Source organism: Martes martes (assembly GCF_963455335.1).
Source record: "Martes martes genome assembly, chromosome: 16".
Lineage (NCBI taxonomy): Eukaryota > Metazoa > Chordata > Mammalia > Carnivora > Mustelidae > Martes > Martes martes.
This window is the reverse complement of record NC_137904.1, coordinates 25,825,558-25,852,561: the sequence shown is the minus strand read 5'-3', so window position 1 is coordinate 25,852,561 and position 27,004 is coordinate 25,825,558. Positions and strand designations below refer to the sequence as shown.

Here is a 27,004-nt window from a genome sequence, read left to right as displayed (position 1 = left end):
TGCGCCCCGCCGACCTGGCTGGGGCCGGCGCGCGCCACCGCCGCCCGCCCCGCGCGTGCGCGCCGCCCAGGTGAGGAGGCGGCTGCCTGCGCCGCGGCGGCGGCTCAGTAGGCGGGGCGGGGAGGGGCGGGGCGGAGCCGGGCCGGGGAGGGGCCGGGGCGGGGCCAGAGCCAGAGCAAGGCCAGAGGCGGGACCAGCCGCCGCCGTCTCCGTCTCCAGAGTCCCGACCCCCACTGCTCCGGGCAGCTGCGGCGGGAGAAGCGGAAACTGCTGGGTGCGCCGCGCCGGCCGAGAGCGCGCCGAGGAGCAGCGGGGCGGCCTCCGTCCGGCCCAGACCCGCCGACCGGCGCCCGGCACCGCCTCCCCCGCGGCCCCGCGCCCCGCGCCGCGGCCCCGCCCCGGCCCCGCCCGAGCTCGCCGCGCGCCCCCCGCCGGCCCCTGCGGCCCGATCGCGCCCACCTGAGCCCGTCTGCGCCCACCTGAGCCCGTACGCCGGCGCCATGGCGGAGCAGGAGAGCCTGGAGTTCGGCAAGGCGGACTTCGTTCTGATGGACACCGTCTCCATGCCCGAGTTCATGGCCAACCTCCGGCTCAGGTGAGGGCGGAGCGGCCGTGCTTCGCGGCGGGAGCCTGCGCTTTCCCGAGAAGGGGCGCTCTTGCGGTGCGGCGGGATTGGAGGTGTCAGGGGCCAAACTGGAGGGATGGGGTGCGTCCGGATGGGGGTGTCCGGTGGCCCGCCGAGCTCCGTGGTTGCGCCTTCCCCAAGGAGGACGCCCGGGGGTGCGGCTGTCTAGGGGGGTGAGGGGCGTGCCGAGCCCCAGGGCTGCGCCCTCGGGAGACGGGTGACCTGGGTGCAGTCCGGACGCGGGGGGGTAGGGGGGTAGGGGTACGAGGGGTGTGCGGGCTGGAGGCAGCAGCAGGGCCGGCTAGCTCGCTGCCCCAGGTAAGTGATGTGGGCGGGCCGGGTGACCTCATGGAAACAAAAGTAAAGGAAAACGCAAACTTTAGGGAGAGTTGTGGCGGCCACGAAGGCCTTGGGAAGAAGGGAGGGTTGTTTTGTAGAGATTCGGGTCTCATCCCGGTTTCACACTTGGTTTTCTTTTTCTCCTCCTTTTATTTTCCTGGCGTAGTTCCATCATGTCACTCAGGATGCTATGCAGTAGTGGTCCCTGAGCTGTCTGTTCCGGGACACTGGCTATTTTTTGGTTACTCTCTAAACGTAATTAGACATGTTTCCAGACATCGAAGAGACTGCTCTGCTTGCCAGTGCCAAGATAAACTGTCTGAATTTGACAAGGCATTCATGCTTTCAGTTTTTTTCAAGGAGTTATGGATGGAGCCCTTGTGTTCCTGACATCCTTGAAAATGTAGTCACAACTCAACGCCCTGAAATGGGCTTCCAAGGCGAATTTATTTTAGAAACTCTACTACATGTGATTATTTCTCTCCTGATAGAGTAATATGTAAACAGAACTTTAAAGTAGTTTTGACTTTTTTTTTTTGTTAAACATTACAGTAAATGGAGTTTCAACATAACTGACTTTGGAGGGCAGGGGTGGGCGGTGGTTCCTGGAAGTTCTAGCCCTATTTCTTGTAAGGTTTATAGCTAAATCTCACTCCGTAAGTTTATAAAGTGAAGATCACGATTTAGGTTTGAATGCTTAACTAACCCCACTTCTCAATAATAATTACCCCTGTTCATTTTAACTTAAGAATTTAAAGAAAGCTTTTCATTTTGGGGATTGCAAACCCCATAGGATCTTCTTCTGCTCTTCTCCAGGCTTTACTATGTCCCAGAGTATGGAGCAGGGGCACAGGTCTGAGTTCTACACCTACCTATTACAAGCTGACCTTGAACCAGTCTCTGTGTCTAGGTTTTTTAATTTGTAAAATAGTGAGGATCATCAAGATTTTTCAGCACTTATTTTTTCTGCTTTTACGTATTAGTGGTTCCAAACTTTCTAGGTGTGACATCTGAATCTTAAACCTTATTAAAGTGAGCCTAATTTATCTTTGCAATTTAGTTCTCTACATTGTGCAGGGTGCTTCAGGAGGTAAGGTGGGAGGATCCCAAGAACTGTAGGGCATATCCTTATCTCTCAAAGAGGTGACAGTACCAATAAAGACAGGGAGAAAGGTGGAAATTCCTCTCGATTTAAATAATAAAACAAGACAACAGTAGAAGAGTTAAGCTTTGTAGAGCTTAGGTGATTCTTTGCCAACAAATTGTACACACTAATTGTTCTGGAGTTCGGGAGAGGTGCTTTAGGCTGGTTCAAAAACACAACATAGAGAAGGAGAGAGGTTAGATGAGTTGCAAAGGATGGGTAGGGTTTGTCTAGGTGGAGAACATTCCAGGTGGATGCAGTGGCATGAACAGAGGAGTGGAGGCATGAAAGCTGATTCTGTTTGGGTGGTAGTGAACATGCTAAGTTGTCTGGAGAGGAAGGAGTTGGTGTTGGGAACTTGTGGGTGGAATCACCAACTCATTAGCCAATTATAGCCAGTCATTAGCTAATGCCCGGGTTTCTAGGGCTGCCTTTACACCCAGTCACCAAGTCAGTCAAGATCCTGGCCGTGCACACATGCACAGGTATCTGTACGTGTCTCATCTGTGTGTATCCTTGACGACCCTGAGCACTGGCTGCAATTCTCAGTGCACAGCTTTGGTGACTGTTCGTGGTTTACTTAAAAGCTGGGAGTAGTAGGTTCCCGGTAGCCGTACCCTTGCCCTCCTCTTCCATTGTAAATCCTGATTACCCAGGTGGAAAGCAATCCTCTCTCTCTGATAGTTTGGATTTCCTTTCCCCGTGTTATCCCTCCAGACTGTTCTAGTGTTTAGCTGTATGAGCTTCCGGGCTCATGCTGTTGTGACCCTTGAAACATTTGTTACACTTTGCAAAAGGTGACAAGAAACAGTGCAGGTCCCAGTGCTCTTGATGTTGAAGTGTTTTCATCTCCTGGAACATGGGTGGTTGGGCCATACGCAGTGTAATTTATGGTTGTATATGGGCAAAATCTGCATGTTTCATCTTTCAGTGGATGTGTGTGCATGAGCCCGATCATTCGTGGCTTCCCCAGACTGTGGCTCCTTCTCTCACTTCCGTCAGGAAGGTCCTGTCTTCTGCACCTCAACCCATACTGCACCCCCAACCCCCTACCGGCTCTTCTGCTCAGCGCTCTTCATTTCTGGTTGGTGACATAAGGTACTGAAGGTGATATTGGTTTCAGGGGTCTGTGTCATCCAGACCTGATTGTAATTTTCCTCGTAGCAGCCCCCAGCATAACACTGGCACATAACACATTCCTTGTGACAACACTTTCTGTAGAGCAAGAAGAAAGAGAGGAAAAAAGTTACTTCTTCTAAGCTTTTATGACATTCATTTAGAATTATCTTTTTACTTTGCTACTATGCTGACCTCCTTTTCCCCTCTTGGAGCTAACAGTTGATTTTTAGACATCTACAATTGATGTAACTTTTCTCGTACTGTTGTTATTTTCAAAAATTGATGTAGAGGTGTGTGTGTGCTTGTGAGTCTGGATGAGGCCAGATTTAAGGAATGATATGGATTAGTGTGAGTTAGTATATCTGTGAAGGAGTTTGAACTTCTGTTTCTTACCCTGACAGGAAAAATTGCTGGTATTTTTTTTTTTTAAGATTTTATTTATTTGACAGAGATCACAAGTAGGCAGAGAGTCAGGCAGAGAGAGAGAGAGGAAGGGAAGCAGGTTCCCCACTGAGCAGAGAGCCCGATGTGGGGCTCGATCCCAGGACCCCGAGATCATGACCTGAGCCGAAGGCAGAGGCTTTAACCCACTGAGCCACCCAGGCGCCCCTAACTGCTGGTATTTTGAAGGCTGCTTGCTTTCTCTCCTAGAAGTCCTTTTCCCAGGGGAGAGCTGTTCTATTTATTTCTTTTTCCTTTTTGGTGGAGGTGGAGGTGCTGGTGGTTTTGGTGGTGGTGGTGAGCTCCTCACTGCATTTTTCAAGGGTCTGTGCCCAGGAGCAAGATTCCTACACAGGACACCTCCTACCTTCATGGTCAGGCCTGGTTCCTGCCAACAGCCCTGATGACCACTTGCACCACCAGCCACAGTGTCCTCACCGTATTCTGCTTTCTTTGCAGCCACTTCCTTTTGGGACCTGGAACCCTTTGCTGGGCTATTCCTGTACTTGAGTTCTTCCGGCATTAGCAGCAGCTTTGCACCCTCTCTCAACTGAGAATCCTGGGACAGTGAGCTACATGGAACAACTGGTCCTCCCAGTGCCCCCTCAGTCCCCACTTAGTCCTGTGTGCAAAAAGGAGAAAGCAGGCTGCGGCTCAGGGCTGGGCCCGGGCTGAGGACCACATCCCAGACAGATGTGCTTTTCACTTTACAGGGCGGTGAAATACACCGTAGGCTTCCAGGGTCCAGTTTCCTAACTTTGTTGGTGATGGCTCCTGTTCTGAGAATAAGGCATCTGCTCAGCCTCGTATCTTGGCTCCTTGTAAATCTAACTTTTCCTCCCCTCTTTCCTTACTGGTTTTTTTCTTCCATAAAAAGCGGTCATTTGAAACACCGTTTGCCAAAGTTATGGACAACTTCCTACTTTTAACCGAATACAGTGTGTCTGTTAGACCAGGGCTTAGACCAGGGCTTTTCAACTGCAGCGCTTTTTACACTTGGCCTTGGATAATTCTTTATTTTGGGGAGGCTGTCCTGTGCATAGGATGTTTACCAGCATCCCTGGTCTCTACCGACCTGATGCCAATAGTACCACTTTCCTCCCATTTATGACAGCTGAAAATGTTTCCAGATATTGCCAAAGGTCCCCTGTGGAGGGGGGCAAATTATCCCCAGCTGAGGCCAGTGGGCCTCAGTTGTTCTTGCTCCCAGGAATGTCTTCCTCCTTCTCTGCTCACGCACTCTGCCTGTCACTCTTACTCATCTTTTGAGACGAGTTCTTCGAAGCCTTTCCCAGTCCTCCAAGTCAGGGTTCATTCTACTCTACCCAGGACACCTGGACACTTGGTCCTAACTGTTGGAGAGGATGTATGAGGTTATGTCGATGTTACCTGCATACCTGCCTTCCCACCCAGCAGTGAGCTCCTTAAAGACAGAGTGTCATCCAGAGGTGGGTCCAGCTCAGGCTCTGTGAGCCTGAAAACTCATTACTGTTTGGAGGGGGGCAGGTTTAAGAAAAAGAGTATAAATTGTGAATGCCAAATTAGATACAGGGCTTTGGGAGGGGACAGTGCAAGTGGGTGGCAGTGAAGCAAACCCATCTCAGGTCCCCTTGTGTTTCCTGTCATGCTGGGCACCTATGTGTTCAATACATTTTTAAACATGTTCAGTAAGCAGTCAAATATTGGTTGATTGTTCTTCAGCCAGTGGAATTCTTAACTTAAAAAAGCATACAGTCTTCTCAAAATATTGTAGTTATTTTTTTAAATTTTATTTATTCATTTGACAGAGAGGGAGAGAGCAAGACAGCACAAGAGCACAAGCAAGGGGAGCAGCAGGGAAAGGGAGAAGCAGGCTCCCCGTTGAGCAGGGAGCGCAAAGTGGGGCTCAGTCCCAGGACCCTGGGATCCTGGAATCCCAGCCCAAGCTGAGGGCAGCCACTTAACTGAGCCACCCAGGTGCCCTGTAGTTATTTTAATACAGCTTACTTGTTGCGGGGGGGATGAGTTACGGAATTATGTACGCACGTGCGTACACACACGCACACACTCGCCCACACCACGCCACCTCTGTACTCTTTCTCTGTGGCTGCTCGGTCATTTGGAAAATTTGGTGAGACAAAGGGTCCCTCTTTCCTGCCGGGGGCAAAACCTTTGGTGCTCTGGGTGGTCTTAGAGCAAGGGTAACTCTGCAGTTGGTTCAGAGTTCTAGTTAGAAGGAGCTGCAGTTAGATTTGTAGGAGAGGTGAATGGCCCACTAAATCTTTCTGGCTTCCATGTGAAATTCTTTGGCAGCCACTTTTAGAGGCCTTCGGAAAAGGACAGCTTGCTCCGTGCCTGTTTTGCACATTGGCTTCGTATTGGGACAGAAATGAGAACTTGGGTTTTGGAGCTGCCATTTGGAGTGAATCACCCTGCCGTCTTGCTTCCTTTCCTTCTCTGTGACAGATTTCCAAGACTATTTTTATTCAGGGTCATTTGTTGACCCTGGAGACTTCAGCTGAATTTAGCTCCCAAGTAGAGCCAGATGTGGGTGGAATCGGGCCCTCAGAAAGCTGCTACTGGTGCGATTCATTGCAGTTTCTGAAGGGCTCTCCTTCTACAGGAGAGATAAGCTTTGACTTTCCTGCTTAATGTGGAGACAGAAGATGGCGAATCTGGTGTAGATAGAAATCTGTTTAGCGGTCCACCTGAAAGTTGTTGGCACGGGGAATTATCCTACTGAGGAGATCTGTTGGTTGACCTTCCTACCTGCGTCTGAGTCAGCTCAGTGAAAAGAATCCTATCCCAAAGACTGGTCCCGTTTTATGATGATTCTCTGTCATCCATTGCCGGGTGGCCGTTGAGACTGGGTGGGGCCATTGCCCAGCCACTGGCTGGGTCCATCTGGTGGGGAAATTTGCTGTCAACCGTGGCTCCAGCCCCATTGGGTAGATTACCTGTTGATGAGCCTCAGTGACATGGCTTATAAGAATGTCAGCTGTGTTCATACATAGGTTCAGAAGGTCACAGCATTTTAAAATGTATATTCTAAGCCTCTGTCTTTTTGTCTACTAAATTCCTTGGTCAAGATGATGGGAAGCAGGTTCTTTTCAGTTCAACTGCTATGTAAATTTCTGGTTAAATCTCTTAATAGAACAGTGTTACCCAAACTTTAGTTTTGGGCATTTATGGGAAGAAGAACTGGGAGAGCATTGCTTGTTCGGGGCACCGGGCACAGTGGAAAGAGCACAGGGGCTTTGAGACCCAACTGACCAAGTTCAAATCCCAGCTTCCCTTTCACTTTTTTTTAGCATTATGAGTTGGGATAAGTTAACATCCCTAAATTTCAGTTTCCTTACATGTAAAATGACTGCTTTTTAGGGTTATCAGGATGAAATCACATGCTGTGTAAAAAATGCCTGGTCAGTGGTTGGTACACAATTCCCTCTCTACTACAGTTAACTGTCTTCCTGAATCCTTCCCCCATGACCTTGTCTCTCTGCCCTGACCTCATAATGATCCACAGCTTGCTATTTTCACCTCTTCCGTCCTCACTAAGACAGATCCATTTGTTTTGGTTATATTTGCGGGGCGAAATATTCCAGATGAGCTTGGGGTTACCTCCTGGAGAGGGCAAGAGCACTGGAGGTGAACAGATCTGGACCTTAATCCTGTCTCTGTCCACTTACTACCACCCACGTGGTCTTAGACAAGTTACTTAGCCTCCCTGAGCCTCAGTTTCTTCATCTGCACAGATGATGTTATTGGGAAGCTTGGATTATAGCCCCTGTAAAGCATGAAGATGGTACCCAACTCCAGTCTTTGGGAAGTAGATCCTCAGTAGGGGGTCCCCTGTCTCTCTCCCCTCAGTCCCCTCTCAATCTGGGCCGGTGGACCAAGTGCTCTTGCTATCCCCGGTTCCCTCCATCACCATCACTCTAAACGTACCCATGATCCTGCTCCCTCCAGGTGTACACCGTTGGGTTTCCGAAAGTCCTAAACTTTTTGGAAAAGGGAAATCAGTTCTAAATATTCCAGAATATGTTATTCTTTGTGTCTACTGTTCTGTGCTTTCACAAAAGTTGGTGACATTGGTGCCCGAAATCTGCAGGTACCATAGCTGGGGGATGAACTTTAAGTAGAGTCGTCTAAAAAAAAATCCGTAACTCATTTCCTTAATTAATTATAGATTCTGTGTGTGTGTATATATATATTTTAAGTTTTTATTTTAATTTCAGCTGGTTAACATACAGTGTGATAATTAGTTGCAGGTGTACAGTACAGGGATTCAGCACTTCCATACAAGCCCCGTTGCTCATGACAAGTGCCCTCCTTCATCCCTATCACCTATTTCCCTCATCTCCCCTCCCTCCTCCCCTCTGGTAACCATCAGTTCTCTGTAATTAAGAGTCTTTTTTTTTTTTTAATTTGTTTCTCTTGTTTTTTTCCCCTTTTTTTGTTTCTTCCTTCAATTCCGCATATGAGTGTGATCATAGGTATTTGCCTTTCTCTGACAGACTTATTTCGCTTAGCATTATAGACCTTATATACTTTTAGTATAACCTTGTGGCTTTAAAGCTCGCAGCTCCTTCAATTCTTGCTGTGTGCTTATCACTGTAGTCGGTGCATTGGTGAGGGTTACTTTTTTTTTTAAATGTTTAATTTTTTTAATAAACATATAATGTATTATTAGCTCCAGGGGTACAGGTCTGTGAATCGTCAGGCTTACACACTTCACAGCACTCACCATGGCATATACCTTCTCCAATGTCCATAACCCCACCACCCTCTCCCTACCCCTCTCCCCGCCACCCCACCCTCACCTGGCAGCCCTCAGTTTGTTTTGTGAGATTAAGAGTCTCTTATGGTTTGTCTCCCTCCCTATCCCATCTTGTTTCATTTATTCTTTTTCTACCTCCCAAACCCCCCATGTTGCCTCTCAACTTCGGTGAGGGTTACTTTTTAAAAAGTCACTCTTTGGAGGGTAGCTGAATTGGGAGGAAAAGATATCTTAGTAGTTGCATCAATGTAAAGTAGAATGTAATTGAGCCAAAAATGGATAGTGCAGACAATCTGTTGTTTTAAGGGCTTCCTAGAGAGAAGGAATCAACAAACCACATATTTTAAAAAGGGAATACTGGTGGGATGCCTGGGTGGCTCAGTGGGTTAAGCGTCTGCCGTCAGCTCAGGTCATGATCCCAGGGTCCTGTGATGGAGCCCCACCTCCGGGCTCCCTTCTGGGCAGGGAGCCTGGTTCTCCCTCTCCCTCTGCCTGCCGCTCCCCCTGCTTGTGCTCTCTCTCTCCCTCTCTCTGTCCGACAAATAAATAAATAAAATCTTTAAAAAGAGAATAGTGGTGACAGTATAATTGAGCACTCACATGTTAGGTGCTAGAGCTTGGAGAGAATTCAGAAATCGAGAAAATGGGATTGGGAGTAGGGAGGACACGCTCTGTGGAAGGGGTAGAACGCAAGCAGACCCTTGTTGGAAGCAGAGGAATGGCATCTGGGAAACAACCCAGCTGCCTTGCTGCTGACGCCCTCCACTGGGCTGGCCTTCCTTTTTTCTCTCTCACCATCCATGCTCAGCACGAGTGGGCTGGCCCTGTGACTAGCCAGCTTCCATCACTCAGAATATCCCCCCACTGCCTGCACTTTTTTCATTCCTGTCTTATGCTGCTCCCAAATTCTCCCAACTGGAGATTGAGTTAAGTTGATAAGAATTCTCTTACCTTGGTGTCAATTTGCTCAAATGTTTCTTTCTCGTGCCTCAAGATCAGTTAGGGGAGATGGAGAATTTCATTTCTGAGAAATAATTTTGCAGCACTTAACTGTTCAGGGATAAGGCAGACCTGGGACGGAGAACTGAAATCAGTGGGGGTGGGGGGAGGGATGGGCAGGATATAGTGTGAACTCAGTTCGTTCTTGGGAGGCAGGCTCTGATGGCGGGGGTGGGTGTCCGAGAAAACCTTTGCTCCATGAAAAAATTTATCTGTGGCTCATCTTTGGGCCTAGAAGAGGAAATGAATTTTTTTTTCCCCTTTATCTTGTGTCTAATTACAGAACTTCCAAGACTCAGCGTGGTGAATATTATGGTCATTCCATCGTGGGTTAAAGAGACGTTCATGAGCCAGCCTGGGAACCTAATCATGGCTGTTTTGGTGAAATAGAACAGTCTACTTTTGTGGACAGTAGACCATTTTAAAGTAAAGGGCTCTGATAATTGACTTCAGTTGATGGAGAAGGGATTCAAGAGTGTCATCTGGTTCCTCGGTATTCTGCTCACCTTCCAGTCTCCTCATTGTCTAGCCTCACCCCTGGAAATATCCCAATTTATATTCCAAGCACAACTGTTCTTGTGGGACTGGTCACTATGACATCTGAACAAGACCTCCTTCATTTCCGTATAGAAGTATACTATCCTATACTATACGATATTATACTATAGTATATACTATACTGTACAATATTATACTATAGTATATACTATATTTCTATACTATTCACAGTATAGAAGTGAATTTCACTTTAACGAGATTGACTCTAGTAAAGCTATTTTGCTTTAATAAAATGGTTGTTTACTGCTTACTGAACAGCTTTTTCCGGAAAAGACACAGGCCAATTCATAATTATAAAAACAAAATTTCTGGAGTAGATGGAAAAATATACCGAGGAACAAACACAACTTTGCTTCCATTCCTCTCCTCCGTAAATCTCCCACAGCCGTATCACTGAGACGTGGTTGGGAGGGCGGTTGGCGGGGAGAACACCACTTATATACACAAGGGTCACATCAGCGCTAGAAGCAAATGAATTAGTCAAAAAATGGCTTCATCTAAAACAATGAAGCAAACACCCAGAGAAACTCAAACAATTTTTTTCCCCCTCCGACCACAAAGTCTGCTTTGAGTCACTTGTACAATAGAGGATCAGCCGTAGCGGGGTCAGGGTGATGGCGAATGGCTCTATCTCACACCGCGGCTTTGTGTTCAATATAAAGTCAAGAAAAATTTGATAGTCAATTAAAAGAAAAGTCAAAACTCTATTTTAGAAAAAGCTTACATTTAATTTTGGATAACCCTAACATTGCTCAGTGTTTTAGTTTTGGCATTTATGGACACCTAGGTCATTTTAAATTCATTCTAAGACTAGTCCTCGATAATGGGGTAGAGTTAGCCTGATTCTGCCATCCTGGCCTATGTTCCTTATAACTGAGAAACCCTTATGAAAAAAATAAAAAAGCAAAAAAGGATCAGCAAAATAACAGACCTGTAGAGTAAATGTCAGTACGTACAACTACGAGGAGTTTTTCACTGGATTCAACCTGTCCTGTCATATTTGTGCCCCGCTTCTGATCTCTAAGTCCTGAGGGCAAGAATCTTATCTTCGAGGAGATAGTGCTCTACGTCTCTGAAAGCTTATTGCCAGGCGTTAAGGACAAAATGTCTTTAATGAACGAATACATGAATGCATAATATTTCTGCATGTTTGATTCCTGCCTGAGCTATGTATTTACTGTATTTTTATATAGTTATATAATCTGATTTGTTGTTGTTGTGACTTTAGTCTTTGGGTAGATAGGAAAATGAAACTATACTATTACTCTTGGGGGGGAAAACCCACTAAAATATGAGTTTCTGCAAAATGGTAGACATCTTTTCTTCCAAAAGACTTGTAGACATCAGACACAGGAAGCCTAACATCATATAAGAGGAAAACACAATTCACTGGTACTTCGATCTTGAGCCGTCTTTTGTTGTTGCTTACCTTAGCAAATTGACTCCATTTTTTTTACCAGCATTGTGATGCCTTTATATAGCTTTGTAACTCCACTGAATTTCTCTAAGGGACATGCTTTTATATAGCCCATCCGGTGACTAAGCCCGTTTAGATAGGTGCTGGTTTTCTGTTTTGTTTTGTTTTGTTTTTTTAATCTGTGTTCTATGGTGTTCCTGGCCATGGAGGTGCCTGAAAAGCAGTCTTCCATTCTGGGGGGTGGGGGGGGAGGGGCGGGGATGGAATAGGACTTCAGGCCCCCTGCTCGATTCTGCTTCCGACACAGCAGCTCTGCTTCTCACATGTTGGGGTTCCAAGGCATTTTTGTTGGGAGGATATGCTATCACATTGTGGGGGGGAACAGTTTTTGAAAACCACTGTTCTAGGTGATTGTTTTCCAGATGACTTTTATCCTTGCCGACATACCCAATTAGAAGTATTTCCAACCAGGAGCACTTGGGTGGCTCAGTCAGTTCAGTGTTTGCCTCTTGATCTCAGCTCAGGTCTTGATCTCAGAGTTGTGAGTTCAAGCCCTGCGTTAGGCTCTAGGCTTTAAAAAAAGACAGACAGGAAGGAAGGAAGGAAGGAAGAAAGAAAAATATTTCCAACCAAAATGATTTAAAAAGTGGCAGCGTGGTATAAAATAATGAGCAAAGGAAATAATTCAGTTATCCAGATTTAATCATGGCTGTATTATATCCTGTATAACTTCTGTCTCCATTGACTTCTGTTCTCTGGGCCTCTGTAGTCTTAAAATGGGAATGATCCTTGCTACAAGGTCATTTCATCAAACGAGACAACAGGTGGGTTGTTGTTCGTAACACATCAGGGGTGCCCAAATGGCAGTGCTATCTCATTTTTGCCTCCTTATTTGGAACATAAAGAATGCAATTTAACTTTTTTTCTCTGTGACTCAGATCATCATGATCGTAGGTATGAACAGTTGTTTTCATGCCCTTGGGATTTATTGAGATACATGTAATGTTTTGCCTCCACACCAAACTGATCTAACTAATTTAACTTTTTAGTGCATATGGGTCAGTTTCTACCATTTCTTTCAGTGAATTCTCTCCCTGTGAATTCTCTCTTCCTCTTGATATCTAATCTTCTCCAGGATGCACTTGTAGAATGGACTAGAAAGAAGGAGTTCATGTGTTCTGATGAAGACTGAAGGTTTGAATTGGGTGTCTCAGTTGGAGGCCGGGAGTTCAGAGAGTTCAGAGAGTTTGCCCTCCTCTGCTCCATGGTGGGTTTTTGTTGTTGTTGTTGTTGTTGTTGTTTTTTCCATGGCTTTGGTGTTTTTGGCTGGAAAGGCAAGTGGGCCAAGGCTGAGTCTTGAGTTGGTCAAGTGCTACTCTGAGATGTACTGCTGCCGTTGGTATGTGAATGATGTATATGGTTGAACAAACCAAAGTATGATGAGATGATTTTTCCACCCCATGGAACTTCCTGATTGCTCGTTGATTTGTGCTAGGCCCTGGCTGGTGGCAGAGCGTGCTACTGGTTGCATCCCTGCTTCTTATTTCCTGTTTTATCTGAAACCTTTACTGAAAAGGAACCTCTTCTTTAACTTCTCGATTTATTCTAGGCTGGCAGGTCCCAAATTTAGCTTGTTTAAGAATTACGCAACTTTTAAAATATACACCTTCCAGAGGTTCTGATGTGTTAAGCCTCTTTACTGCCCAGGTGATTCTCTTGTCCAGCCAGCTTGGGAACCACTCCCCTAGGCTGCTGGTTTTTCACTCCCTAGTTGTGACCTCTTGGAGCTGAATGGGCCACAACCGTAACGGGAGCTGACCGGAATAGTGACACATGAATCCAAACAGTCAGTGTTCTTCGTTCTGTTCTGATTATTAAATCAATTAACGTTTTGCCAGTCCTACTTTATTCTTCATCTTGACAACATGTTTTCTGTTCTTTTACCCTATGGTTATGGTTGCCCATTGTTAGCATACTATATATTATTTTTCTTTCTGTCCCCAGATTCTCCATACAAAAAAGTATAATCATGCCATCCTTGTTAATGCCTTGGTATATGTTTTCTTATAATATTTTTAACATACATAAATTTTATATATTTTGAAACATGGACTCCTCGTGCTTATGCGAGATAGAATTCTGTAAACCGTTTTCTCATATAATATAGTATCTTAAGCACTTTTCCATGTTATTAGATTGTCTTTGAAAGTATGATAGCAGCCACGTCTTTGTCATTCTTTTCGGGGCATGCAGGGGAGACCCAGACAGGCATGGTTTCTTCTCCCACAGAGCTGATAAACCGGCAGGGGAGACATACAAAACTGGCAAACAACAAAAGAATAATAGTAATAAGTGCTGTGAAGGCCAAGAGCAGGGTTCCCTCGTCGGGAAAATGGCAGTGGCATATGTGTGGTGTGTGCGTGTGCTACAGACAAGGCATTTTAAGAGGAAGATGGCTTTAATCGAGATCAGAAGGGTGAGGGCTCTGTTGGGGGATGCTGGGGGGAGCCAGGTGTGGGGTGCGGGGATGAGATAGGGCAGTGCAAGTCAGGCAGAATGAGCCACGAGGGAGGGAAGGAGATGTTGACAGACAGACACACTTAGTGTGTTTCAAAAACTGAAGGGCGTCCAGGGCTGCTGACGTCTCCGGAGGGGGACAGGCGATGATGGAATGCTGTCAGGGAGCACACTTTGCAAAGGGCCTTGGCAAGTGACAGATTCAGACTTGGGGCACCTCGGGGGCTCAGTCAGTTAAGCGTCTGCCTTCGACTTAGGTCGTGATCTCAGGACTCCCTACTCTGCGGGGTGTCTGCTTTTCCTTCTGCCTGCTTCTCCCCCTCAACCCCCCATCAAATAACATATTTAAAAAGAAAAAAAAAATAGGACTCAGACTTTGGGCACACTTGGAAACTACTGAAGGGCTTTGTATGTCTTGCATTCACTTCGGGGTGATAGCCTACTCAAGTATCTGGGCTGCTAGGATTTAGCAGTCCGAATTCCCTGGTCTGGTGGCTGGCTCTTATGAATGTTTGTTTTTGTCAAGTTGGGGACTAAAGTGCCTAGTTGGTAATTGCTTTCTGCACTCTCCCTTAAGAGATAGTAAACACAAATAAGTCCCATTTTGATCTCTAGTCACACAAAGCTGTTTCTTGGAGTAGGCAGCCCAAGAGTAGAGCTTTGTTTTGTTTGTTTTTTTTCCCTTTTAGATTTTATTTATTTGTTTTAGCAACGGAGAGAGAGCTAGGGGAAGGGCAGAGATAGAGGGAGAAGCAGACTCCCTGCTGAGCGGGACACCTGATGTGGGGCTCCATCCCAGGAGCTGGGATCATGACCTAAGCTGAAGGCAGACACTTAACCGACTGGGCCACCCAGGTGTCCCAAGAGCAGAGCTTTTGAAATAATCTTGATAATGACTAATAGGCTACACGTGGTTTTCAGGGACTTTTTATTTCTGATTTTATGCTTGAAGCAGGAGAAGAATTCTGAGCCATGAAGTCTCTGAGTCATAGAATTTTAATGCCAAAGGGAAACCTTGAGGCTATCTCACTGATGTAAAGGTGCGTGGAGTTAGGAACACAGAAAGTATGTGATTTGTCCAAGAGTCTTCCCTAGTCGAGTGGCACAGCTAATGCTGGAGCAGAAATCTCCTGTATCCCAGTCTGTTGTTTGTTCTGCTTTCTCTAGAAATCTCCTGTATCCCAGTCTGTTGTTTGTTCTGCTTTCTCTCTCTTCCTAGCTCTCTTGCTTTGGAATTAAATAGCAGTTCCTTAACTTCTTTTGTGGTTACTCACATAAAACATACTTGCTTGAGGTGATCTGAACAGGTTGAAACAATGGACAAGCTAACAACGTAAATAATAAATAAAGCTCTAGTTCCACTAGGGCAACAATAGAAATACAAAATAACATTGGAAGAGTACCAAAGATGAGGGTTTTCTAGTCTTTGCTGTGCATCAACGTTGACCTAGAAGTGTAGACTTGGAAGTTCTCTGGCTCAGTTCCGCCTCTCCAGGAGAGGTGCAGAGCTCCCACACCACCTGGAATCAGGTAGAATGCTGATGCCTGTAACTAAAAGAAAACCTGAACCAACCTGCTTCAACAAAAAGGAAACTTACTGTCTCACACCACCAGAAATGCTAAGAGAGGCTCTGGCCCCACTGGTCTGGTTATTTCAGCCCTGCCTTCCCTTTTGTGCTGGTTTTGTGCTCAGGCCTTTGGAAGATAGTTGTTGCAGTTCTATGCATCCCACTGGGGCGTGGTAGCTTCTGGAGGAAGGAGAGAGAACCATCTGTTTGTCATGTGCTTCCCTCTAAGGAAGCCTCTAGAAGACTTCGCTGCTTTCCTTGGTCAGCCTTTGCTCACATGCAAATTATTAAGCCCAACAGTGGTTCAGAGGAATGTGGTTATCATGATTGATTTAGAATAGTCAAGAGCCTTTTCCTGAGGCCCATGACCATGTGGAAGGAAGTGGCTACCGGAGCAAAATTGGATTCTTTGTTCTTTCAGGAAGGAAGGAATTTTAGGGACAGAATAGGATACTGGATAGGTGACCAAGAGTGCTTCCTATATATTCTTTTACAAGCCGTGTGGACAGAATGGTGTTCACTCAGAAAAGAACGCTCCGTATGATGGGGACACTTGAAACTCTGTTGGGGAACGACTGAAGGAACCACACATAAGACACGTAAGTCTGGTGTGTTTTCCAGGACCTCCAGGCAGCTCTCTAGTTCTCCGTGGACACCAGCGGTGTGTCTTACAAATGTAATGGTATTATCTACATGGAGATAGTGTCAGAGCCTGCAGGTTAAGGGTTCAGTCCCACAAGACTACCCTCCACTGCAGACACCAGTCCCAAGACCAGGCTGTCCCCTGTGCTGCTGACCCATTGGCTGTAAATAAGAGATTCCCGCGACCCCCTCCTCGGGGTTTGATTTGCTAGAGCAGCTCACACAAAGAAACCTTTACTTATGTTTGCCAGTTCAGAATAAAGAGTATGATAAGGAATACAGATGAACAGCTAGATGAAGAGGTACAGAGACCAGAGTCTGGAAGCATCCCAGGCCGAGGCGCTTCTGTCCCTCCACACTATGGAATATCATAGATTACACTAAAAGAAAAAGACTGTATGTATCAGCCAGAAAGTATGCCATGACATATGATATATTTAATGAAATAAGTTGTATAATTCTTGCCCCCCCCTCTTAAAAAAGATTTTGTTTATTTCTTTGACAGACAGAGATCACAAGTAGGCAGAGAGGCAGGCAGAGAGAGAGAAGGGGAGAAGCAGGCTCCCTGCTGAGCCAGAGAGCCTGATGTGGGGCTCAATCCCAGGACCCTGAGATCATGACCTGAGCCGAAGGCAGAGGCTTAACCCACTGAGCCACCCAGGCACCCCCGCCCCCTTTTTAAAATAAAGAGATGACTGGGATTCCTTCTTGTATTAAAAAGAAGCAAGATGAGCATGGGGCATCTTGCTGCACCAGAAAGCAAGGAAATCCTCCAAGTTTGATGGAAAATATAAAGAAGATATGGAAACCAGTTTGAAGGAGCTCTCCTTGTCTAAATCTAGGTCAGTTTGAGCATCAGACTGAAATAGGAAACCACAAGCCCATGCTTACATAAACTAATAAATTAATAACTTGAACTTCGATGAGGAATAAGATATTTGCAGAGTATCTCCCTACAAAATGCTCATTAATTAACATCAGAGGAAAAAAAAAACGAATGTTGTTACAGCGAAGCCTGGCAGACACTGCCTTAATCATGGGAGCAAAAAGAACAGCATCAGTAATGGGACAAATCGGATCACATACCCCCCATCAGTAGATGCCGTAAGAACACAGCATCATTTCTAAAGACGCATAACCTGGATCGAAGCAGAGCGGACATCTGGCAAATTCAAAATGAAGGGAGGTCTACAAAGAAACTCATCCCCCAAACTGTCAAAGTTGAAAATCCAGGGACGACCGAGGAAGTATTCTAGAAAGAAGGAGAGTAAAGAGACATAACTAAGGGTGAACCGTGAGCCTGAACTGGATTCTCCTCTGTGGTGGACATTATGGACACATTTGGTGGAGTTTGAGTGGGGTTTGAGAATTCATTGTTAATAAACGTATTACACTCTGTCATACTCAAATTTCCTGATTTTGATGATTGTGCTGTGGTTGTGTAGGAGAATGTCATTGCAGGAAATAACGTGTGAATGGGTGGTAGGCCAGCAGGTCAGCGAGTCACTGTCAGGTAGTTCAGGAAGAAAGAGGGTACTTGAAAAAAACTTTTTTTGTAAGTTTGAGATTGCTTTTTTAAAAAAAAAAAGGTGACTTCTACCTAAACATCAGATGGGTTCCCAAGGGATGTAGTAAGTCTCTGGTTATGGGGATTTATTGAAATAGAAGTGGGAAGTTCACTCACCAAGGTTGTTGTAAAGGGGTTTCATGTACCTGGAAGATTGGTTTACATGGCCCCTAAAGCCCTAAATGCTAGGATTCTGGGTGTTTCTCTATGTATTTTAAAGTAATAGTTGAATTTATTAAATACATTTCTACCTTCAGTTACTACAGATCCAAGGAGATCGCCCCCTCATACCAATCAGTAGATGTTATTTAAAACTACTTGCTAGAGACTATACACTAGGGACCCTCTATAACTCCCTACAAGATGTTCATGATGTAATTGGATAAAAGGGGCATTGGCATAAAAAAGCATATGACCCCCATAGTGTAGTATAGAATAGAAGCCAGGTCGTAGGTACCAATGTGGTGCAGTTCAGACCAGGGCGATGTTTCTGTGAGCTTTGGGGATTAAGGGAGGCCTCTCTGAAGGTGTGGGATGGGGCTGAGTGTTGGAGCTTGAGTAAGACTGAGGTGTGCATGATGTAAGAACTCAGAGAAGAGCATTCCTTGCAGAGGTCCTCTGTGAACGGGCATGATGTGTTCAGGGACAAGGAGAAGACAAGTCTGACAGGTTTGGAGGGTTCATAGAGGAGAGCTCTGCTTTCACTTTGGTATAGTTAGGGAGACAAGATTAGCTTCCAAAGAAGGGAAAATGGGGAGGTGACATGATTGGGACAGCTCTGAGACACAAGACACCATGTGTTAGGTGGTTTCTCAATTAAATTCATTCATTCATCTCTTTTAATCTATTCGGTTCTACAAGTTGGGTGTTATACTCATTATACAGATGTGAAACAATATACAGATGTTATACTCATTATATAGGTAGAAATGTATTTATTCAAAGAGAGAAAATGATTTTCTCAAAGTCATGTTGCTAATGTAAGAGGCACTTTGAATTTGAAAGTTGGGCATGGGCGTGAGAGCAAAGCCCATCCCCTTTCTCCTAGCCCTGCGGCTGCTTGCATGTGGAAAGGAGCAGGGGCAGTGATAGAGACTGAGGGCACTGGCTGCATATATTGATGTTGAAAATAGTATTGGGAAAGGAGAGTGCCTCTCATGTTGAGATCGAGGTGCCCATGGGGCCCATGCGCCATGTGTAGATGATCAAAGAGCATAAAGAGTGAGTAAAGGGCCATGGACTGAACCCCGAGGAAATCTATAAGGACAGTGAGAAGAGGCACCCTGACAAGGACCCGAGATGGAGCATCCAGGGAGGTGGGAAGAAGACAGCAGAGAGTGAGAAGAGGGGCGTGGGCAGTGGAGGTGAGCCCTCCAGAGTTCCAGGAAGAGGAGTCCAGTAGCTACAGTACCACGGAGTACAGTTGAGGGGTAGAGGTAGAAAACGGTTGTAGTAGGTTGAACAGTGAGTGTGGAGGGAGTGAAGAAGGAATCAGTGAGCAGTGGTAGAGCTTTCAAGAAGTTTGCTCTGAGGGAAGGAAAGAGGCCACACTACAGGAGGTTGTAGATGGGTTTTTGCTTTTCTTTTCCTCCTTCCTTCTCTCCTTCCTTCCTTCCTTCTTGTCGCACCCACCCTCCCTCCCTCCCTCCCTTCCTTCTTTCCTTCCTTAAGATTTATTTATTTATTTGAGGGAGTGTGAGTGAGCAGGAGTCACGAGAAGGAGAGAGGATCCCAACAGACTCCCCACAAAGTGTGGAGCCCCCCATAGGGCTTGATGTCATGAGCCTGAGATCGTGACCTGAGTGGCGGAAATCAAGAGTCAGATGCTTAACCAACTGAGCTACCCAAGCGCTCCTCTATCTTTGTTTCTTAAGTGAGCTCACACCCACATGGGGCTGGAACTTACAACCTAGAGATCAAGAATCGCAGGCTCCGCGCACTGAGCCAGCCAGGGGCCCCTGCTGTTCTGTTATCTTTAAGCATGCAGAGTTGAATGTCAATAAATTCTGGTGGGAAGGAGTCAGGAGAGAGAGCGGCTTGAGAGAAGAGAGAGTCTAAATACAAAGACCCCTGAGGGGATGTGAAGATAAGCGGGCTGGAATTGGGAGAAGCAGTGGTGGCTGGGGAAAGGAAGGAGGCACCCCTGTTTGTTTAAATTGTCTCTCACTGTCTCCCTGTCATACATCAGAAGCCTCTGTGTGCCCATGCATGGTGGCCTCTTCGACCAAAGCAGGGCTGCATGGTCCATGCCATTTCCAGAAAACATCATCTGTGAATCGCATCTGCATGCACATTTGAAGTGATGGCAACTCATACTCTGTTTAAAGCTGCTCAATGCAGGGATGCCTGTATAATGCTATTTGTTCTGAGATGTCATCCATAAAAACGGGTGTAAAAGGAGAATGAATATGCCCAGAAGCAGGGAAAGCTAGTCCTGCAGCCTGCCTCAGTGTGGGGCAGCGAGCGTGAGCCACACTTCTCAGAGCTGATGACATTTTGCCACATGCACTGTTTACTCTGACATGGCCTCCCTTTGTGCTATTTAGTTTGGGTTCTGAAGAATTGTTTTGATCTGTAATCGTTGACAGATTTTTTTTTTTTTTTTGGAGTGGTATGAAGCTGGCAAAAACAAAAACAAAAAACAAAACCAGTTCTAGACCTGCAGTGTAGAAATAAGAGGAAGGTGTTTCATTAGATGCTGAAATGCTGTAAGGAGGAAGAGCACAACCTGGGGAAAACACACATTTTCATTAGTGGTGGGGTGGAGAAATAAATTGTAGGATTCATAAGATGGAATAATGAGATAGCCTCAAAGATGAACGCAGTACAACTGCATGCATTAGTGTAAATTAACTCACAATCATAATACTGAGTGAAAGAAGCCAGTCACGAAACAAAACCTGCTGTGCTCTGTCTAGATAAAATTCAAAAACGAGCAACACAAATCTATGGTGTGAGAAGTCAGGATAGTGGTTATTTTTGGAGAGGAGAGGAAGAACTGGTTAGGAGGAGGAGGGCTTCTGGGGGTGCTGGTGATGGTCTTGACACAGGAGCGTCACACAGGTACGTTCACCTTGGTAATTCATCAAGTTGTGCATTTACAATTTGTGCCCTTTTATGTTCATATTACACTTCAGTGGAATAGGTTAAAAAATGATTGAGGAAATCGTATAAAAATCAGCAATCAATCAAGAATTGATGAAAGCCCTTTGAAACGTGTTTTTAAAAATGATTGCGGAAACAGTGTAAGGACTGGCAAGCAACTAAGAATTGGTGAAAGTCCTTTGACCTTATGAATGGCATCATAAAACTCCTTTTAGCCAGTGAGGATTAACCAGCAATTCTGTTAATGTCAGCCAGAGGTATGGATGGATTTGCAGAGGCTGGAGGAGCAGCTGCTAAGTAGAGGGTAGAGGTATGTGTGAGAGGTGACATTCACATGTGTATATTACACATCCGTGTCCTACAGAGACCTTGGCTGCTCAGTAGAGCCTGTGGATCCAACCAGTGCACTCCCCAGCAAAGAGTTCCAACTCCCTACCTCCGACCTCTGATGCCTGGGTTCCTTGGCTGTCGTCCAGCCTTTATCGGCTAATTTAGCCTTTACCCTATGTTTATTACTTCTCTTCAGCTTACCTTCTCATTGCACTTTGAGTCTCACATACCTTAAAAAGATGGCACACTTATGGGGTGTTTTTAATCCCAAGTTCTGCTTAACTGGCTTCGTTGGTTTGTGCACAGGAAATACAAACTAATTTTAACATGAGTTTATCAAATAAAATTAAATCTGCCACTACTCTATACACTTCATATAGTGTATCTTGAAGCAAGAATTATTTTTTATTATTTGTGGTTTGCAGTTGGCTTCATCACTGATTCCGTCCTTTAAGCCAGGAAAAAAAAAAAAAACCCTGCCGTTGATTTTCTTCGACGTGCAAGCTTCTTCATATTCAGGTTTATTTCAGGTGGAATTTTGTTTTTTAGAAGAGGGCGACTCACTTAGGAGGAATTTTGAATAGTTAAGCAAGGGAGAGATCTGTTTTTTCAGAGTTTCATAAGTTTTCAATTGTCCCCGCTCTTCCAGGATCCATTTTTGTTTCTTTATAACCCCTTATGAGTTAGATCTTCATGATAATTCTGATTAGTAAAGTCCCCAGGGGTTACCTAGTGCATGTGTTTGGAAGGAACAGAAAAGAGTGTCTCCATGAAGGGAAAAGGAGCTACTATTTTTCTTTGGTTTGGCCTGATTCCAGTATAATTCCACTTGTTGACGTAGCTAGTAAAAAGAGTAATTGACTTTTTTTCTATTTTTGGGCAATTAAGCTAATTTGTTTGTATACTTGAAAGCAATATCTATGTTAAAAGTGACTTTTCAAACATGGGCCTCAATGAGAAAAAAAAGTTGGAGAAAAATTCTTACAGATTAAGTTAAAGACTTGCATACTTTAAAAATCATCTCAAGGGGCGCCTGGGTGGCTCAGTGGGTTAAAGCCTCTGCCTTCGGCTCATGATCCCAGGGTCCTGGGATTGAGTCCCGCATCGGGCTCTCTGCTCCGTGGGGAGCCTGCTTCCTCCTCTCTCTCTGCCTACTTGTGATCTCTGTCTGTCAAATAAATAAATAAAATCTAAAAAAAAATTTAAAAATCATCTCAAGATAGCTATGTAAACTTAAGGCACACCACAACTCCGTAATGTTGAACTTATTGTTTCAGTAACTTACTAGTTAAATTTACTATCTTGCATTTATTGATTTTTAGAACATTGGTTCTCTGTGTCAAAAAAAAATTTCCTCCTTTTTTTTCTTTTAAGTAGGCTCCATGCTAAGTGGGGCTTGAACTCATGACCCTGAGAGATTAAGACCTGGACTGAGATCAAGAGTTGGTTGCTTAACCGAGTCAACCTCCCAGACACCCCAGAAAAAAAAAATTCTTCATTTATTAATCCAATCTTGTATTTTTTTGGTTTTGTTTGTGAGCCAGATTGCTTCATCTAAGCATTTAGCAGATTTAGTTTTTTTGTTATTTTTTAAAAGATTTTATTTGTTTGACAGAGAGAGATCACAAGTAGGCAAAGAGGCAGGCAGAGAGATGGGGGGGAAGCAGGCTCCCTGCTGAGCAGAGAGCCCGATGTGGGGCTTGATCCCAGGACCTTGAGATCATGACTTGGGGCAAAGGCAGAGGCTTAACCCACTGAGCCACCCAGGTGCCCCAGCACATTTAATTATTTGCCAACTATATGCTGTATTTTAGAAATACAAAGATATTCGAATAACATCCCCATCGAAGCCCACGTTTAACCTAGATCTAGAGGGAAAGGCAGGCACAAATAATTTTTGTGGGATTGAGATAAGGATGGCATGCTCCAGGAACTTTGAAAGAGACCCACTGACCTATTTTAGAAGAAAGCTTTCTAGAGAAGACATTTGCAGTAGAGGATAAGTAGGAAGTTCACAAGTGAGCATGGAGAGAGTAAGTTCAGGAAGTCCCATGCTTGCAGGATTTTTAAATTTTACTGTGTGGTGTTAGGGAGCCCTTGAAGGATTTTAATTGGGGAAAGGACTTGATCAGATTTACATTTTAGAAAAATGACTATTGGTATTACGAAGAGGCTATATTATTGCATGACCGAAGCTAAAGGTAGGAAGACGGGTCAGGACATTACTGAAAGGTGAGACTAATGAGGAAGAAGGAAGAGAGAAGGAGGCATGGTTTGCATATGTCCTTAGGAGGTGAATGTGAATGGCCCTGGTATTCGATTGGGTATCAGTGGAGCCAGAGAGTGGTCTGACTCAACAAGGTAGGAATTTGTGGATGGTGGTGATAAGAGATTTGGAGTGTGGGATGGAGGGTAAGATGGCAGGTGGAGGCTGTGGTTCTTGTGAGTCATCGTGCCGGACTATCTAGAAGCCACATCAAAGTGCAGTTCTGAAACTTAGAAGAGTGGCAGGTACTAGGGACATAGGTGTTAGCGTCTTCTGAATATGATGACATTTGATGTTTCTGGAGTACATGAGATTATCCGTTGGAGAATGTGTGGAGTAAGAAGAGAAGAGAAACACCAGCTTTCAGAAAAACAGTTTGGGCCCTCTTTTTTTTTTTTTTTTTTTAAAGATTTTATTTATTTATTTGACAGAGATCACAAGTAGGCAGAGAGAGAGGAAGGGAAGCAGGCTCCCTGCTGAGCAGAGAGCCCAATGCGGAGCTCGATCCCAGGACCCTGGGATCATGACCTGAGCTGAAGGCAGAGGCTTTAACCCACTGAGCCACCCAGGCGCCCCAAGAGTTTGGGCCCTCTTAATGGATGTTTCTCGTACATGGGTTTTGTTTTGTTTTGCTTTTCTTTCTCAATATATAAATGATCTCTGTGGAAAACTTGGGTAGTACAAAAGTATTTAAAGACAGCGAAATTCACCAACAATTCAGTTTTTGTTTTGCAGGAAAGTCACTTAACATTTGGATTATATTCTTCGAAAGTTTTCCCATGCATATATTTTCCACACAATTTAGATACCACTGTATACACAACTTTGCATCATATTTTTTAGCAGTTTAAACACAGTAGTATCATAAAATTATAAATAATGTTGCATTTAATGTTTCTGTGTGTGGAATGATCCACTCATTATTTGAGATTACAGTGTTTTCTTAGCATGGGTTCCTAAAGGTGGAAAGCTTGGTTGAAAGGCATAAACAAAAGTAAAACTTTATATTTTATTAAGTGTTTTTCAAGATGGTTTTGTTAATATATGCTTTTACTGGCAGCTCTAAAATTTAGGGGTTTTATTGGAGAAGGAGGCTATGAAAGAAGTACTTGGGCCAGAAAATAATGGTAGGAGAGAGACCTGCAAAGGAGAGGATTTCTGGAAGGAAGCACTGACAGTAGTAAATGTTGTAACGACGTCACATGAGCAAAGGATGGGCAGATCCATGGGGTTCGGTGCCCGGATGTGGAGCCTCCATGGCTCCTCTGGTTTCCCTGGCAGGTGCTCAGCAGCCCAGGGGCGGTGCAGAAGTGAAGCCATCAGCTGGCCATCTGAAAAAAATTTCCCTATAAGTGTATCTAAATAACTTTAAGTTCAAGGAGGTTTATTCTCTCATAAACAAGAAGAAAGAAACAGATTGGTTCCCATGGCAACTTCACGACCAAGCTCTGTCTGGGCCTCGATGCCACTTCTGTTCCCTGCACACTTGTCGCTGCTTGTCGTTGACTTTTACAGAAATCCGTTAAAACAAACAAGAAAACGGTTGGTAAAAGAAAAGTTGGTGTAGTCTTGTATGACATCATAAGCAAATAAAAACAAGGCACGGGGCGCCTGGGTGGCTCAGTGGGTTAAAGCCTCTGCCTTCAGCTCAGGTCATGATCTCAGGGTCCTGGGATCAAGCCCCACGTGGGGTTCTCTGCTCAGCAGGGAGCTTGCTTCCCACCCCCTGCCACCCCCGCCCTCTGCCTGCTGCTCTGCTGCTCTACTTGTGTTCTCTGTCAAATAAATAAATAAAATCTTTAAAAAAAAAAAAAAAACAAAACCAGGCACATAAGGTTGAGTTAGAGGAAAGCAAAAAAAATAACAATTAAAAACGGCAATGATATTATGTTATTTTTGTATAAACTACTGGATGTTAGTGGAGGTGCAATAGTTACTTCATCCGGGGCAGTTTTAGAGAAGCAGTGAGAGAGAAGGCAGCAGAGCGCTTACAGAAGCCAGTTCGTTTTCATGCTGCCCAGACTTTGGATGTAAAGAAAGCTTTTGACGAAATTAACATCTAGTATAATTTTGTTTCAAAGTCAGATGGCTGTGCTGTGTCTATAGTCTTGCTCTAAATACGGGGAGAGAGCAACATGATAGTTTGAGGCTAATCATACGAAATGGGAGAGGTTGGACAGTTGTCTATTTAGACATCAATGGATAATTTTTTTGGATAATTCTTATTTTTATAAGAAAAGTTCACATGCTTTGATTCTCTCTCAAAAATATTATCAAGAAATAATTTCTTTATCCAACTTGCTATTATTTCTTCTTTTATGTGGTTTTGAGTGACATCAGTTTTCAATGGATGTAAATAACCATTCTTGGGAACAGTAGCCATTAAATGTTGATTTGAAAGCTGCTTGACAATGATGAAAAAAATGTTATTTCCCAAAGGACTGCAGTAAGGCTGATGATTTTTATGCCCATGGAAGGCCAGTTTTTAACCACAAAAATTTTCCTGTAACCTTTCCTGATTGAAAACATATTACTTGCTATTCAAAAACACAGGCAAATTAGTGAGGAGAGTTTCTAAAATAAGCTCAAGGGTTAGACATATAATTTGCAGATGACATGTCATGATGGTGAAGTGTATTTCCTTTGGCATTTTGTTTTAAACTGTAGAGCAGTTTAAACCCATGTCAGACTTTAGACATGTTTTTACAGTCATAGGATGAACACACTTGATTTCTTTTTTTATTAACATATATTATTTCTCTCAGGGGTATAGGTCTGTGAATCATCAGGCTTATACAATCCACAGCACTCACCATAGCACATACCCTCCCCAATGTCCATCACCCAGCCACCCCATCTCTCCTCCCTACCCACTCTCCAGCAGCCCTCAGTTTCTTTCCTGAGATTAAGAGTCTCTTATAGTTTGTCTCCCACTCTGGATTCATCTTGTTTCATTTTTCCCTCCCTTCCCTTAGCATAATACTTAGCATAATACTCTCTAGTTCCATCCACATTGTTGCAAATGACAAGATTTCATTTCTTTTGATGGCTGCATAGTATTCCATTGTGTATATATATGCCACATCTTCTTTATCCATTCATCTGTTGATGGACATCTAGGTTCTTTCCATAGTTTGGCTCTTGTGGACATTGCTGCTATAAACATTCAGGTGCACATGCCCCTTTGGATCACTACATTTGTATCTTTAGGGTAAATACCCAGTAGCGTGATTGCTGGGTCATAGGGCAGCTCTATTTTCAACTTTTTGAGGAACCTCCATGCTGTTTTCCAGAGTGACTGCACCAGATTGCGTTCCTACCAATAGTGTAGGAGGGTTCCCCTTTCTCCACATCCTCGCCAGCATCTGTCGTTTCTTGACTTGTTAATTTTAGCCATTCTGACTGGTGTGAGGTGGTATCTCATTGTGGTTTTAATTTGTATTTCCCTGATGCTGAGTGATGTGGAGCACTTTTTCATGTGTCTCTTGGCCATTTGGTTGTCTTCTTTGCCGAAATATCTGTTCTTATCTTCTGCCCATTTCTTGATTGGATTATTTGTTCTGTGGGTGTTGAGTTTGGTAAGTTCTTTAAAGATTTTGGATACTAGC

General features: G+C 44.6%; 1 protein-coding gene across 3 annotated transcripts in view; it reads left to right on the top strand.

Annotated features, from left to right (window-relative positions):
• The first annotated feature begins 452 nt into the window (after positions 1-452).
• The window catches only part of MYO1D (myosin ID), a 339,001-nt gene continuing 312,449 nt past the window's right edge, over positions 453-27,004 (top strand). For all 3 annotated transcript variants that reach the window (XM_080825903.1, XM_080825904.1, XM_080825902.1), the window contains exon 1: positions 453-595. In XM_080825903.1, the coding sequence (XP_080682029.1) occupies positions 501-595 (95 nt within the window). In that variant the 5' untranslated portion in view covers positions 453-500. The remainder of the gene's footprint in view (positions 596-27,004) is intronic.